Source organism: Eretmochelys imbricata, chromosome 2 (genome assembly GCF_965152235.1).
Source record: "Eretmochelys imbricata isolate rEreImb1 chromosome 2, rEreImb1.hap1, whole genome shotgun sequence".
Lineage (NCBI taxonomy): Eukaryota > Metazoa > Chordata > Testudines > Cheloniidae > Eretmochelys > Eretmochelys imbricata.
In genome coordinates this window covers 219,716,905-219,733,314 of record NC_135573.1, presented here as the reverse complement: position 1 = coordinate 219,733,314, position 16,410 = coordinate 219,716,905, and the positions used below count along the sequence as shown (strand labels likewise).

The 16,410-nt window shown below is 39.6% G+C and overlaps 1 protein-coding gene across 1 annotated transcript in view; it reads right to left on the bottom strand.

Annotated features, from left to right (window-relative positions):
- The window catches only part of COL28A1 (collagen type XXVIII alpha 1 chain), a 113,282-nt gene extending 98,903 nt beyond the window's left edge, over positions 1–14,379 (bottom strand). Inside the window, exons 1-8 of the mRNA XM_077809387.1 lie at positions 14,253–14,379; positions 13,175–13,734; positions 10,777–10,797; positions 9,792–9,848; positions 7,731–7,784; positions 7,139–7,180; positions 6,301–6,327; positions 1,811–1,855 (exon numbers count right to left, since the gene is read on the bottom strand). Of these exons, the coding sequence (XP_077665513.1) occupies positions 1,811–1,855; positions 6,301–6,327; positions 7,139–7,180; positions 7,731–7,784; positions 9,792–9,848; positions 10,777–10,797; positions 13,175–13,734; positions 14,253–14,379 (933 nt within the window). The remainder of the gene's footprint in view (positions 1–1,810; positions 1,856–6,300; positions 6,328–7,138; positions 7,181–7,730; positions 7,785–9,791; positions 9,849–10,776; positions 10,798–13,174; positions 13,735–14,252) is intronic.
- Positions 14,380–16,410: the final 2,031 nt, after the last annotated feature.

The window sequence follows — 16,410 nt, the reverse complement described above, 5'->3', positions numbered from 1 at the left end:
TTGAAAATCACCAAAAAATGTGTAATGGAATTTATGGACAGCGCCTTATAGATAGGGCTGGTAGCAGTTTGTATTATGGTTGCTGAACACTAGAAATTATAATTTTCAGTTCCTTATAATTTTGCCAGACTCTAACTGTTTGGGCTGAATTTTTTCATGCTGGATATCTGCCTCAAGCAGTCCAGCTCTCTCTGAGAATGAGGCTAGGAGAAAATATATTACTTTGCCCATGTTAAAAAGCTCTGGTAACCTTTTCTTTGAAAAGTTCTAGCACTCCCATTGTTTGGAGCAGGGATATAACATTTGCAAGGGGGAGGGATTTGTATCAGAGATGTGTCTTTTCTCACCTCAAGGAAAATCCAGTCATCATTTGGCCAAATTGTAAACCGCTGAAAAATTGTGGTTCGCACATGCTTAGTAAAGACTTCTTTGATTTTGGCAGCTAAAATCTCTGAAGATTTTGTCCACACTGGGTATGATCTAGCCCAGGGCTGGGCAGGACTTTCCCAGCAATTGCAGCTTAGGGCCGTTGTAGCCTGTGCCAGGGCCAGGCACTGGAATTGAAACCAGAGAGACTCTCTCCCTGTGCTGCTTGCTGGGCTCAGGCAGCATGGAGGAAGAGCTGCTTACTTTGAATTCAGAGGGGACAAAAGACAACTTATGGAAGTGTGGTCGGAGGTAGATTGGGACAAGAAATGTGGGGGTGGGATTGGGACTGGAGGCTGGGAGCAAGTTGGCGATTGGGATGGAGGGCAGACTGGACTGGGAAGGAAGTGGTAGGGGTGATGCATTGGAAGCCTGTGGGGAGACTGAAATCAAATATAAGATGGGGGTAGGACACTTGAACTGGGAACCATGGGGCAGCAGGAATGGAGGTGGGGGGAGAACTGGGAGAACAAGGAGCCAGGAGGTGGGGGGAGAACTGGGACTTTCCAGGCAGACAGACTGGGCCTAGGAGCTGGAATGGGATGGGCAGTGAGACTGTACAAGGGAAGGAAGACTGGGACTGGGAACTTGTGTGACTGGAGAATGTGTGTGAAGGGAAGAGGGACAGAGAAATCAGACAAGGAGCCAGGAGTGGGCAACAGAACTGTGTGGACAAAAAGGCTGGGACTGGGATGAAAAATCTGAGCAGTGGAGACTGGGACACACTAGGTGAGGAGACTGGGAGTAAGAGGAGGAGCTGGGGTGAGGCATAGCTGGGACTCTGACAGGGACAAGTTGGAGGAATAGGGTAGAAAGAGTCAAGCTTATGGGGAACAGCCAGCAGGGTCCAGAGCCTGGAATGGAACCCAAGATTCTCATCATTCCTCTGCCAACAGCAAATATCTTCAAAACCCATAGGCAAACTGTCTCATCCCTCTCGAGTGCTGGTCCACATAGCGGATGACTACCTACTACCACCTTCACTTTACCTTACTCCATTAGGTCAAGTGGCAGAGGTTTGTGAGGTGGATCTAAGGGTTCAAGCCCTGCTGGCAACCCATGCGGGTTCCAAAATGATGCCACATGATGGAATTTCTGGGGTTTTAGTTTGCTTTTAGAAAAATTAAGAAATTACACACAAAAATACTGTTTTAAAATAACATTATTAAGGTTTCAAAGTCAAGCTGTCAAAAGTTAGGAAATTCCAGATTTAAGGGTGCCCGTGCAACCCCAATTCAGCCACCCTGTGAGTATATGCATAATGATACATTCTTTAATCACATGATCCCCACCTGCCTCATTCAGTGCACAGGTTGATGGTACTTATATATGTGCTCCACAATTAACACCATAGACAACATTTTAATTAAAAAGTTGTACTTACTCTGTCCCCTTTTAATCCTGGTGTCCCACATTCTCCTCTTTCACCCTATACAAATTTTAAAATTTTATAATTGAAGAAGATTTTTTGATTAAATAAAATGCATTATATGAGTTTTGGTATTTTCTGAAGACACGTAAGCACTATAATTATATCAAGTTCTGCAGACGGTCAGTTCTACTCAGCATATCTAAATTTCTCTTCCTAAGACTATACATAACATAACAAGTCAAGATATACCACATCTACCACTTCCCCCCTATCCATAAGTCATGTTACTCTGTCAAAGGAAGCTATTAGGTTTGGTTTTGTCATGTTTTTTCTTGACAAATCCATGCTGACTTGTCAACATAAGAGACAGGGGTGCATCTCAGGGTCCATGGGTAAGATTTCCCAGTGACAACAGACCTGCTCCCTTAAACACCCCACTGACTCCTCGGCCCGTAACTGCACAGGAGCAAGGACCCACTGAAACCCAGACAGAAGATGACACAGATGGTATAAAATAAGGGACAGATGTGATAACTTTTTACTCCTGTGGACAACAGGGGCACTCATTTTAAGACTGCCCCTACATGGAGTGTAAGTTCAGGCAGGTCTGGACTGGCAAGAATAGGGCCCACAGGAAAAGTCCAGAGAAACTCACAATCCCAGTGGAAGTAGAAGGCCAACAGACTCTGGGGTGTGACCAGACATTTATCTGAGAACAGGTAGCCGAGGTGACAGGGAAACCCAAGAAGGGGAAAATCCCTATTAAATGTATCCAAGGCAATGTTCTACTGGGTATCCCACTAAGACAATAAGATTTTTGATGGGCTCCAAGACCAGATGAAGGTATGAGTCTCTGCAGACCTAACCTACCCCGTAATATTAGGCTGAGACTGATCATATTTCCCTGAGCTCTTGTAGAAGCTTCCCTTAGCCCAGGAACTCAAGGAAGATACCTCAGAAGAGGTATTAGGCATCCTGTTCCCCTTTAAGAACCCTGACCTTCTTACCTGCTGACCCAAGGAAAGAAAATCTTGGAATGAAAAATTGGTAGCGGGGAGAGAGTGGAGGGAGGAGGCAGAGGTGGTCCCTTCCATGGCCATAATAGGGACCACAGATGCCAGATCTGATACCACTGACGATGATGACCCCAGAGAAGGACCATCCAGGAGACAAAATATACCACCGCTGCTGCAAATGGATCCAGAGAAGTTAACTGGATTCTCGGAGTTTCAAGTGGAGCAAAGGAACGATGAGACCTTGAGCTGAGCCTTCAAACAGGTATCCATGGCGGACGACAAAGAGGTAGACCCCCTAAAGGCCAGCAGTATCCACACTTTGCCCTCAAGGAGGACTTATTATACCATGTAAACCAAGACAAGTAGACACAAGATACGGATGCAACTGTTAGTACCTCAGATACATCACCGTGAGTTGCTGCACCTGGCACATGCAACCCCATGTGCAGGGCATCTTGGGAAAGACAAAACGCAGTCTAGGATCCTGGCCCGATACTTGTGGCCAGTAGTCTTCAAGGAAGTTGAGAATTTCTGCACCTCCTATCCTGAATGTCAACTGACAGTCCCCAAGGGAATCCTGAGAGCCCCACTAGTATCTCTCCGCTTGGTGGAGACCACCTTTGAAAGAGCGGGAATCAACCTTATAGGTCCCCTAAAAAGAACACCTCAGGGCATCAGCACATACTTGTCATCGTGGACTATGCCACCAGGTACCCATAGGCCATACCACTATGTTCTACAGATGCTAAGACTATCACCAAGGAGCTGCTGAAGATCTTCACATGGCTCGGGTTTCCCAAAGAGGTCCTGACAGGCCAGAGGACAAATTTCATGTCCCAGCTGATGAAGAAAGTATGGAAACTCTTAAAAGACAAGGCCCTGTGGATATCCATGTACCACCCTCATATAGATGGCCTAACAGATAGGTTCAGCTAGACACTTAAGAGGGTGCTCAAGAAGTTCATTGCCCAGGACCCCAGGCACTGGCAATTATTTGCAGCCTTACTTTTTACCATCAGAGAGGTGCCCCAAGCTTCCACAGAGTTTTCACCCTGCAAATTGATATATGGACAACAACTGAGGGGCATATATTCAACCTGGTATGGAAAACCTGAGAAAGACAAACACTGAGAGCTGAAAATGTCAGAGATTGGAGGCTATATGGGTGTATGCTAGAAAAACCTGAAGGAAGCACAGGAACAACACAAAGTATAACAAAGGGGCATGGATGCATATCTTTCAATTGGGCGACCGAGTCCTGTTGCTTCTTCCAAGCTCAGAATCACAGCAAATGGCCTAGTGGCAAGACCCTCATGAGGTGATAAAGAAAGTGGAAACTGTGGAATACTTGATCAGACAACCAGGAAAAAAAAGGAACAACAAATCTATCACGTAAATGTATTGAAGCCCTGGAAAGGCAGGGAAAATGTTTTTATCACACCAAACCCTGAAAACTGAAACTAGGACCCCAAGGTAAAGACTGCCTAAAAGAAGGTTCAGTGATCCTCGGGGAAAAAATTAAATGATAAGCAAAGGGAGAAGGCACTCCAGCTGCTGGCCGCTTTCCCATAGGTATTCTCAGCCCTACCCGGGAAGACGTTCCGAACACAACACCATATTAATACAGAACCTGGTAAGGTAATACAAGAAGGGCTCTGACCAATCCCCAACAAGTTGAGGGGGCCACTGAGAAAGAGATCAGGACCATGCTGGAACTCAGGGTGATAGAAGAGTTCCAGAGTAACTGCAGCAATCCTATTCTGCTTGTGCCAAAGCCCGATAGCTCACTACATTTCTGCATAGATTTCAGGAAGGTGAACGCAATTTCTAAATTTGATGGCTATCCCATGCCCTGAGTGGATGCTCTTAGACCAACTGGGAGAAGCCCAATATATCACCGCTTTAGATTTGACAGAGGGGTACTGGCAGATCCCCTTAACACCAGAGTGTCTGTAGAAAACAGCCTTTTCTACACTGCTAGGTCTATTCCATTTTAAGACCATGCCCTTCAGGTTACACAGAGCAATGGCCACCTTTCAACATTTGATGAACCAATGCTCCAACAACACAGCCAATATGTGGTGGCATACTTGGATGACATAGTTATCTACAGCAAAGGTTGGGACTCCCATTTGGACAAGGTAGCCACTGTCCTCTGATCACTGAGAGAAGCCAGATTAACAGCAAACCCTACTAGATGTGCTATAAGGAAGGAAGAGGCCTGGAACATAGAGTCAGTGGAAGACATGTCTGCCCCTTGGTGGACAAGGTTCATGTCTTAAAGGCATACAAGACCCCCATGACCAAAAAGCAGAGATAGGGCTAGGGCAGTCCTTTCTCAATATGTCAATGGAGAAGAATGCCCGGTAGTATATATCAGCTGGAAACTCTTCCCCTGGGAGAAAGCATACTCAGTGATAGAAAAAGAGTGCTTGGCTGTCAAATAGGCAATAGCGGGCCTATGGTACTACCTCCTAGGAAGCAGATTCACGCTAGTTACGGACCATATGCGTCTGTGCTGCCAACATGTGATGAAGCAGACAAACCCAAGGATCATGAGGTGGTACCTGTCACTACAGCCTTATGCCTTTTGGATACAACACCGGGTGGGAAGGTTGCGCTGTAATGTTGATTTTCCATTCAGGGAAGGCGCATATTTCAGCCAAGGCAGGGCCTCAGCCTTGCAGGGGAGGACCTGTAATAGGGTCTACAAACCCCATACTGAGCAGAGGCAAAAGGGGGAGAGGAGTCTCTCCTACCTACAGGCAAAAAGAAAAGGAGTCCTTGTGGCACCTTAGAGACTAACCAATTTAATTGAGCATGAGCTTTCGTGAGCTACAGCTCACTTCATCAGTCTGATGAAGTGAGCTGTAGCTCACGAAAGCTCATGCTCAATTAAATTGGTTAGTCTCTAAGGTGCCACAAGGACTCCTTTTCTTTTTGCGAATACAGACTAACACGGCTGTTACTCTGAAACCTACCTACAGGCAAGCAGCCTGACCACATCCCCACGCAGCTGCCACAACTGCCAATCATGGAGGCAGGCACCTACAGCTGCAACCAATGGGGAAACAAGGCCTGCTATAAAAGGAGAGAGCTCAGAGAAGTAAGGGAGGCAGAAATGCCTGGGACAGTGAAGAAACACAGCCAAAAGGGACTGAAGCAGACCACTTGGCTTAATGAAAGGCCAGGAGACAAGAACTGTCCTAACCCGGGGCTAACCAAAGAAAGCCAGTCAGAGGGCAGCAGAGACCCCCGCGAAAGATCACATCAAAGACCAGTGATGGCCCCAATCCTCCAAACACACACATGATTAACTTTACTGACATGAATAGTCCTACTGATTTCAGTGGAACTGCTCATGGTAGTAACATTTATATGTGCATATGTGTTTGTAGGGACTTAAGACAGAACCTTCTGCTGAGACTCCCCTGTGCATTTTCATCAAGTGACTATCCGGCCTTAGCCTCTCCAAAAAGATCTTACCTTTTCTCCCTTGTTGCCAGGATCCCCCTATTTAAAAAACAAATAGATTAAAAAAATAAAGTGAAGATACAGCACATACTTAGATTATGAACAAGAAAAATATAGATAATATTGTCAAGTATAATGAAGTTTAAATATAGTTGTAAGAAAGTCCATTTAAGTTGTCATCTTCTGTAGACTTCAAGAAATGGTGTTGTCCCCCTCCATACACTCCCTTCCCCCCATAAGAGTAGATAGACAAATATGTCCTTTACCAGAAAAAATTTCTACTGCATTCCTAGCAAATATAATCTCTACCCTAGACTGATTTTCAAATTAGATTGAATTATTGCATTACTGTCAAGTTTATTGACTGTGAATCTTCAAGAGTTCAAACTAAGGGAATACCGGATGAGGGACCTATTCATGGCAACTATACAGACGAGATCTTTATTATGAGAACTTCAATTCTCCCTTGCAGATGAGTAAAATGCTGGTCACTTCAATACACTGTCACTTCAAAAGTTCCTGTTATCACAAGGGCCACATCTTAGGAAAGGAAATAAGCAAATGCTTAGCTTAAACAGGTGCTTAAGGAAAGTGCTTTCCTGAATACAGATGCTTTTCTGAAGCAGGAGCTAGTTCAGATATGTATTATAAATGATAATATGAAACATCTGCATAAAAATTTGAAATCTAGGACCAGATTCTCAGCTAGTGTAAATCAACATAGCTCTCTTCAAGTCACTGGAGCTATGCCAGTTTATACCAGGTAATGATCTGGCCCTAGCTTTCTAAATTATGATACAGTATTCTCAAGAATAGATCTTAATAAGGAAATACTAATTCATCTACATACCTCTTCACCTTTTTCTCCACTTTCTCCTTTTTGAGACTCACCCTGTCAAGAACAATGGAGCCCAATCAAAATATGCAGCACTGTTTTACCAAACATTACCAAATTAGAACCAAGATATACTGACTGAAAATCAACACCAATTTTAACTTAAAGGGCTCCAACTTCTCTTCTACAATAAAGCATATACAGTGCAAAACGTTGATAACATAGAAATCTAAAGCACAGTTATTAGATGCCTGGGATCTTAGGCCCCAATCCTGCAAACTGTTCCTAATAAACAGCCCGGAGGCCACATAGAGCTTCATTGACTTTCATACAGCTCCACAAAGGTGCAGGGGTCTGTCTGCAGAGAAGAGCTTGAAGAACTGGCTTCTTAATTTGTTCAGTCTGATAAGGATTTAGATTCAAATACTATCCTTGTATGCAGCTCTGATAGATTTCAACAGGATCCTTTGAGGGCAGAATTCCATGCTTGAAGATTGATTTATGGCATATTGTACTATACCTTTTCTCTGCTTTCCTCATTTGCATAGTTTGAATAAAACTAGAAGAAATTGGCATTAATTTTAAAGAGAAAACTCTGTCAATTTACCTTGTCTCCTTTTGGTCCTTGCTCACCTTTATCCCCTCTACTACCAAGTCCTCCCTTAAATAAAACAGGAAAATATTATGAACATCCTAATGATATGTTTCTGGTTTCTTTAAAACTGTACCAGGAAGGAAGGCAACAATGGCGATGGCAAAGGTTTAGGCAAAAGTTCTACAGTGAAGCAGAGAGAGAAAGAGAAGGAGCTTGGACAGGCATAAGACTGTTTTCATTAGTCTGAAAAAGTTCCTTGCTCAGTATTAGAAAACATGACTCTAGCAGGGATTCTTTACCCATGCGCAGTGTAAATATGTTTTCCATCTTCAACATTAGCAAAATAGAATCCTAGTAAACCTCATGAACTAAGGTGCAACAGAAAATATAACACACTTCCTCGCTGCTACCTTTTGGAGACATTCCAGTCATTTTTGACTAGTATTGTCACATAAAGAATAGGAATTGATTTAGCCCATATAGTTGTCTCTGCTCTGTTTTAAAGAACAGATTAATGCCAACATTCTGCGGCTCTAAGGCCAAGAATTCTTCCCAACACCTTCCTGGTCCATGAGACCAAGTGTGATGTGGTTTGTGCAAAGGGGTGGGCTGGAAAAGGAAGCAGAGGTCCTGGGATTCTTGTTACATACCGTATTGTGATCTAATAATTTTGGACAAAATAACTTAAATGTCTTAGACATTAAATTCTGATTAGAGACTACTAAAAAGTGGAGGAAGGCTCATTTCTGGACTTGTGTTACCCAGCAGTAGTATGGGATGGTAGGCCTGCCACAATATTCTGGTTCCACCATGCCCTGGCCAGTTGGTCCAGTGGATGAGGTATGGTGTAGACTATGAGATTGTCTAGGTAAAGAAATAAGTTAAAGCAGTGCTAACCGGCACTTTTCACAAGTTGGACATGAAAACCCTAGTGTCCTAGACAACATTCTTTCTCATTCATTATAAACAAACAGGTTTTAACGTTTCAGGCTGTGAAACAGATATTGCTAGACATCTACTGCCTGTTTTGTTAGCCTAAACAGTCACTGCATTCCCAATATCCAACTAATTAGTTTAGAAAGCACTTTCTGGTCAGCTTAGAAACAAAAATCAAATTCTATTAACTAGAATTGCTCCAGGTCTAGATTTGATTCTATAAGCTAGAATTGCTCGAACTCTAGATTTGCTTCTGTTCCATAAAGTACTTAAAATGCATGATCAAAAGCTACATAAATATTGTATTTGGAAAACTGAACTGGTTCTCAGTTGTACAGAATACCTTGACAAACCCAAGCATCATCTTTTTGTAGGCTGAATATATCTTTAAGTGCCTCATCATCTGACTGACACGGCATCTGGCTAAGATTAGCCAGAAGAGCTATAATATTATGCTGTAACTTTACAGCCGATCACTCAGAATACAACATTAAGATTTTCCAAGTCACTCAGACACCAACTGCATCTGTTAGCCATGGAGAAGCCAGCTACCACAGAAAGATGGAATAAGAGACAGAGATCTTTGCCTGAGCAGCAACGCTCATCTCTGACTTTGGATTCAAATTGCCCCAAAGCCTGACCTGCTCAGATTCAGACTTTTGGCTTGTACCCATTTCTATGCTGAATCTTTGCGATGTCCTTCTAAGGAGATAGGCTGTGGGCGTATATAGCACAGAGGCCCTAACAGCCTTCCATCACAACTAGGGTTTCTTGATTTGTGCTTCAAAATCAGGTACCAGTTTAACCAAGCTAGTTTATTAAACCATAATTAGGGTTTCTTACTTCTAATTTCTGGGTAGTATATGGGTTCATGTTTTTTTTAAAAACATCACTAAGAAGATTCTCTGTTTGGAGGTTTCAGGTCTTCATTAGGGTATATAAAATCCATAATTTCAGAAACCATAGAAACAAAATTAAACATTTACATTACAGCACACGGAAGGCTGAGATCTTGCTTTCATACATACTGTAACCATTTTAAAAGACTGTTCTGGCAAACATCGATAATGTTCAGCCTTGACCTCTGATTAGAATTCATATTTCTGAAGCTTCCTAACAAAAAATATATATACTTACAGAAGGGCCGGGTGGTCCCTGGTCTCCCTTTTGACACTCACAGGACTTCCGCTCACACTAAAGGGTTAATACAATATTTTAGAAATATTTTATTTCTATATTTTATTCAGGTTTAGAATTTCAAATTTTAGAAGCACTTTTAAACCAGTATTTTTGGCTAGGACATGAGCTAGCTGAAGCAAAACAGTCAAGTAGTCAGAAAATAAATGATCTTATAAAATGTGCCTTCCTGTAACAAACCATACACCACTTCTACATTGCACAATCTCCATTAAAATAATCCCTTAAATCTGTTCCATCTCAGTCTTTGTTTTGCACATACTGTATTACAAATATTTTGAAAAATGTTTTTCTTAATGGCCAAATCTGTTATACAATATCAACACTTCAGGTAGTGGATACATAGCCTGTAATGTTACCCACTAGTTTTGGACATGAATCTCAATTTTGAGCCAAGTAGACTGCCACATTTTAATGAGACAGGCAAGTAACTTATACCTGGAGTAGCCCCAATATCCTTTCAAAGGGAAAGTTTCTTAAGTTGAAAAACTGAATATCGCCCACTAATGAGCAGTGTTTGGGGATTTATGGTGAGAAGGCCTGGAAGGAATGGATGAGAGTTAATATAAAAGTCACCATATTTCTATACAAATAATAGGGCCAGATTTTGTCACCCTTATTTACATTGGATAGTACCTTACTCCTCAAGTAGTCCCATCCATCCCAATGATTCTGCTTAAGGAGTATTACTCAGTGTAAGTAAAGGTAGAAGAATCTGGCCCAACAATTAATATCAATAACCATCTGATTTCTGACACTCTGGTTTTTAAGAAAATTCTTCTTCTGTTCTGTGAGGAGATAAAAACATAGCACTACTACAGTTGTATTCAGATATCAGTAGTGAAGGAAATGGCACAGCCTTGATGTGCTGATTAAAACATGTTACACTGATATGCTGATAGTACTCAAATCTTGGAACACTTACCCGCTTGTTAAATAAGGCAACCTGGGAAGGAAAAAGAAGAAAAATATATTCTCTTGTAAAATATACCAGTTTATTAATTTAACTAAGATGTTTCCTATAAAATATACTGTTTCCAAATACCATTCCAAGAATGGTAAATTAAGTGAATGGTTTCAACCTTTAAGTGTGCAATTCTTATACCTGTGAACCCTTAGTAGGCCTACTCATGCCATATTCACTGAGAGACATGTAGCATCATAGAAATATATCCTGACACTTTCTTAAATTCCAAAAGCAGATGAATTACCAGTGTTTTCCTGTGTAGCTTCTCTTACGGTATGTCTGACATTGCAGCTGAGAGCACGGTTGACAGCACAGATACACAGGCACACGCTAGCTCTGCACAAGCTAGTGTACTATGCCAGCCCCCAAAACCATGTTTTCTAGGGGGCCATCAAAGATCTCATATTTCTTTGCTTACATTTCCTTAAATCACAATGACTCTGATCCTAGCCACCCTTTAGAGGTAGTTACTCATATCCAGCAGGAGGAGAATAGGTCCCACAGAATGAGTGGAAGAGGGTTGGAACTTTCAGCTGCATATACTGGTGCCTAGGAATATGTACTGAAACAATGTGTATAATGTAGCACCAGTCAGGAAGATACCACCAATGGGCCACCAATGCTAGTATGTAACATCTAGTCAGAATCTTTACCTTGGAAAAGTAGGAAAGATAAGAAGGACAAAGAGTCAAAATGTGAATAGTTAAACCTGACATCTTGACTCATTGCACAATGTATGAAGAGATCATAAAAATGCATCAGTTTATAGAGAGCTACTCCAGATTTATACCAGTGTAACTCGGAGAAGAATTTGGCCTATTACCTATTGATTAAAATATACAATATAGTGGATTTGATTTTAAAATGTTTGTTCTATAAATATGTATTCCTTTTTAGAGGCAAAGGACATCTATCTAACACATGGCAAGACATAAATTAGTTAAACTCTTACAGTTGTCTTTTGCCAATTGCCATCAGTGCCTGAGAAGTCTCCAGATGTTTCCTTAATTGCATAGCTTATCCATGTACTTTTACACATATGTGATACCTAGTCACTATATCTGGTTTTAAAACTTTCCAAACTAGTTTTAACATGCTTTTAGAGTGACTTAGTGAAATGTAAACATTAAGAAAACCCTTACAATATTTCTTCTCGTGTAGTTACTGAAAAGCTAATTTAATTCTAAACATGTTTTCACCTTATCTTAGCTTATTATGTACAGCCTCTTATCCTACAAGAAAATACTTTCAGTAGCCTTGAAAAGAAGTGCCACAATAGCCTATCCAAACTCTTTGACTATTCCACAGAGCTCACAAGTCAGTGCCACTGATTTCAGCCCCTACCAACTTCATAGCTGTGCTGGTATTTACTGTCAGCTATGAAAACAGTTTTGGACATACTGCTTACTGTATGTGTGCACGACACTGGATTTTTTAGTGTGTTTTCTAAATGAGAACAGTAGGAGACTTACACTTATTTTAAGTTGTGATCCAGTGCCCACTGAAGTCAGTAAAAATCTTCCATTGTCTTCAATGGGCAATGGATCAGGCCCTTAGCATGTGCTTGTGAATAATCTCATTCACTTCAATAGAATTACAAACAATACATAAAGTTATGTATGTATATAAGTCTTTGCAGCATCAGGGTCTTAGTCTCCATACTTTTGTGTGTGACTTTGTATAATTAGATCAAAATCAAAATGTTGATTAACCTGATGTCAAAATTACCAGTAACTTAACATAAAAATTACAGGACTGGGGCCTTAGCATGCCAGCATTTTGGAGTACAAGGCTATTTTGGCAGCACAGATAGATCTGCAAGGATGGTGTAAGATTTTGGTGATCTAAGTACAGCACAATTCCTTGAAAACTAGGAGGCACACTGTAATTATGAGTAACTATCCCCGAAATTATACTGAGGGATGGCACAAAATTCTGCCTTGCCCAAAATGTAGTTTGACTGAAGGCTGGGCCTGTGAATTGAACTGGATTCATGCTGCCTCAGATCTTTTTCGCAGCTGAACCACTCCACCTATTCCTGCAGCATTGCTTAATCTTAAATATTCAAAAGTCATCATGAGACAGGTCCTAAAAAATCATCAGATTGTTTTAAAAATCATTCGATTAAAAAAAATTGGCTTTTTTATTTGTTGCTTGGTTTTTGAACTTTTCAGGTACGCTCATGTAATGTCTTCAATCTTTTCTCTGCAACCAGGAGGGCTAGAAACTTAAGAAGGAAAATAAGACTGTACCTTATGTGTCTATGTGTCTATATCATGTCTAATATGTGTCTATCAACAACAAACTCTGCCACTAATAAAAGGGAAGAGAAATGTAAACATTCACAGTTACTTACCAATTGCTCTTCTATTTTCACTGAGAGATTAGGATCATTTAGGATTAGAACAGGTTCACTAGGAGAATTCCCAGATATCAAATGTAGGTTTGATTTATTGGCCTTTTTACTAGACAGTCCAATGGTAATGAATGATATTCCAAGATCTCTGGCTGCTGCAGATATCCCCTGGACATCAGGACTCTTTGGATGGTCAATACCATCAGTCATCAACAAAGCCACTTTTACACTTCCCTTACGACCTTCAGTTTTAAACAGTTGAGTGGCATTGGAAATTGCATAATAGGAGTAGGTGCCATGCCCAATATAGTTCATATTCATGACTTCTTGCTTAAAGTTATTCAGGTCTTTCCAGGCTACAAAGGGATGATCAATTTTGACTGTACTGCTGAACTGCATGATTGCCAGTTTGACATCATACTTCCGGAATTTAACTGGTTTCATTAGGAAAACTTTGTCACTTAAGTTGTAAACAAAATCTTTCTGCTCACTGAACAATGCATTTTTTGCACTTTCAGAACTGTCCAAGATAAAGACCATGTCAATGAAGCACACACAATCTGTAATGGAACAAAAAAGTTACAATAATAATTCTATTTTAAGGGTATATACCTGCTTCCAAGGTTTTAACTTAAGGAAGCCACTGCAACATTCCCAAATCTCCCCCATCATTTTTTTTTTCTTTTAGGAGGTAGGGACAAATTCTGCTCTATAGTACTTCATTAGCCCAATATTTCAGGTTTAGGTCACACTTACATCACAGATTATTTTTGTCATATTAATATTACATTAAAATATAAATTTTCTGACAGCAAATTCAATATGAAAAACTGTTGTTCAATTTCTCATAATGTATATAATTCAGAAGTGATATATGTTTAGATGAAAACAATATATCACATTACAATACAATGTAGATGTGAAATGTGCTGCTATATATTCCAGGACTCATTAGCAAAACAAACCAAAAAAAAACCAAACAAAAAATAATCCCACACATTTCCTTGGAAATTATCCTGGAAAACTTCTAGGAAACATTTTATACAGCCTATTGCAATTTCTAAGAAAAAGGTTTTACCCTGAAAATCATCTTTTCTTGCAAGAGGATTTGGCTTTTGTCCCTTCTTTCTGTTTTGTCCATAGGCTACACGATCTGTTGTGACAGCCAAAAATAAAAGGCAAAAGGCAAAATGTTTTTTCCACATAGTTACTGTGATCCAAAATCAGATGACTTACTACTCCTATTAATAGAAAACAAAATATCTATTAATGCTTCAATAATAAAATTGATAGACACATATTGTATATGTAGAACAAAATTTTGTATTAAGCATCTTTCAGTTTCTAGGTACAGTATCTCAGAAAGATTTACCAAAGAAGAAGTTAAAACAAAATAATTCTGTGCCCAAGTAGGAAAACACAGCAGCCACTGCAGTGTCAGCTATAGCTCACACATCTTTGGACATTATATTCTGTTTTACTGAGAAAAAACTTGTGGGATAGGACAAACAAAATGTTCCCTACTCTTTGTAAAAATATTCACTGCTATCTTTAACTTTCATTTGGACATCCAACTGAGATGGGTAGTAGGGACCTCAGTTAATATATAATTATCATCCCATTTAAATGATAATAACAGAAACATTACAGAAAACATTGATTATGTGTTTGCTTCTGCAAATCCACAAGTCCACTTGCTTAACAATACACAGGAACTTCTTTTTCATGTCTTTAAATTGCACTTTTACACACAGATATATTAAAAAGATGTTAAAAGTCCACTATATAATTCTCTTTTTTTTTATAAAGGCAATAGTTTACCAGTGAAATTCTACAACTTAATATTTGATCACTTCTTTCTAAAAGGATGGATATAAAGCTGTTTATAAAAATACCATTATGGGATCGTATCTATGATATATGATGGTAAACTGAATATATCATTAAAAAATTTCCTTCAGTCAGTGTAACTAATTTCCATAGTGCACTGATAGCTATTAAACCTGAATTACAAAAAATGTCTACAATTTAGAGCAATTCATGTTAAACATCATTAACACTAAAGATTACTTGCTAGTACATAATTGTATAATAAAAGTCCTCGTTAAATATTGTTTTTAACTCCATTCAGTACCTACACATTTAAAATCATTAATGTACTCTTCTGAGAAGATAAAAGGGAAAATGCAGAAAACAAAACGATAACAGAATGACTAGAATTATAATAAGCAAGTAAGCTTCACAATCAGTTTTACACAGTTTCTGTTCAGGTCTTAGATGATTTTGTTTTAATGTGATAAAAGTGTTCTAAACTGTTTATGACTTACCTTATAAATCATGCAAACAGCAAGTCGGGTATTAAAAAAACTGTACATAAATGTGACTGAAAAATACATTTCTGTTTAATAAAATAAGGCAATTTGTAAATAAATAGTCTGTCCGGTTGTAAGTAAGGGTTACCTTGCATCTGGATCTTTCATGATCCTTTATTCATGTTTTGTTTGTCAAAACTGAATCCAGAGTGGCCAGGCATTCAGCCAGCATTACAGATCTGAGTGGGAGTTTAAAGGGACACAGTCCTATGAACATGTTAATGCCTTACAAGTTATTTGAAGAACAGTTTGAGTGTTTTTTGTTTTCCATAATTGAAGTTTTATATAGAAATACTAATGATCAATTACCTGTAATAATAATGGTCAGTTATCTGTATCTGTAACTGTATGTCTTTTTCTGCTATGTCTCTCCCCTCCTCTTTGCTGATGTATGGAAAAGCACCTGTTGTAAGTACCAGGTAGAATAGAGCCCCAAAACAATAAAATTTTATGTTCCATAATATCTTGCATAAAAATTGTATCCAATATTATGTTACAGAGAAAAAATAGACAATTCTAGTATTAAATAAAAAACAACCGAGGAAGAGAGATATTACAGATGCATAGCTTTTAAGGCTAGAAGATATCATTCTGATTAATTAGCATGACCTCCTGTACAAACAAGTTATGGAGTTTCACCGGTATTTTCTGCAGAGTCCCATAACTTGTGGGTGAAAGTTTTGGAAAGACATACAGTTAATGATTCCAAGCGGCAGAGAATTTACCGTATCCCTTTAACCTGTTCCATGGTTAATTACTCTCATTGAAAAATGTGCACATTATTTCCAGTTACAAATTTTCAAGCTTCAACTTGCAGCTATTGTATCTTGTTATGTATTTATCTGCTAGATTAAAGAACCCTCT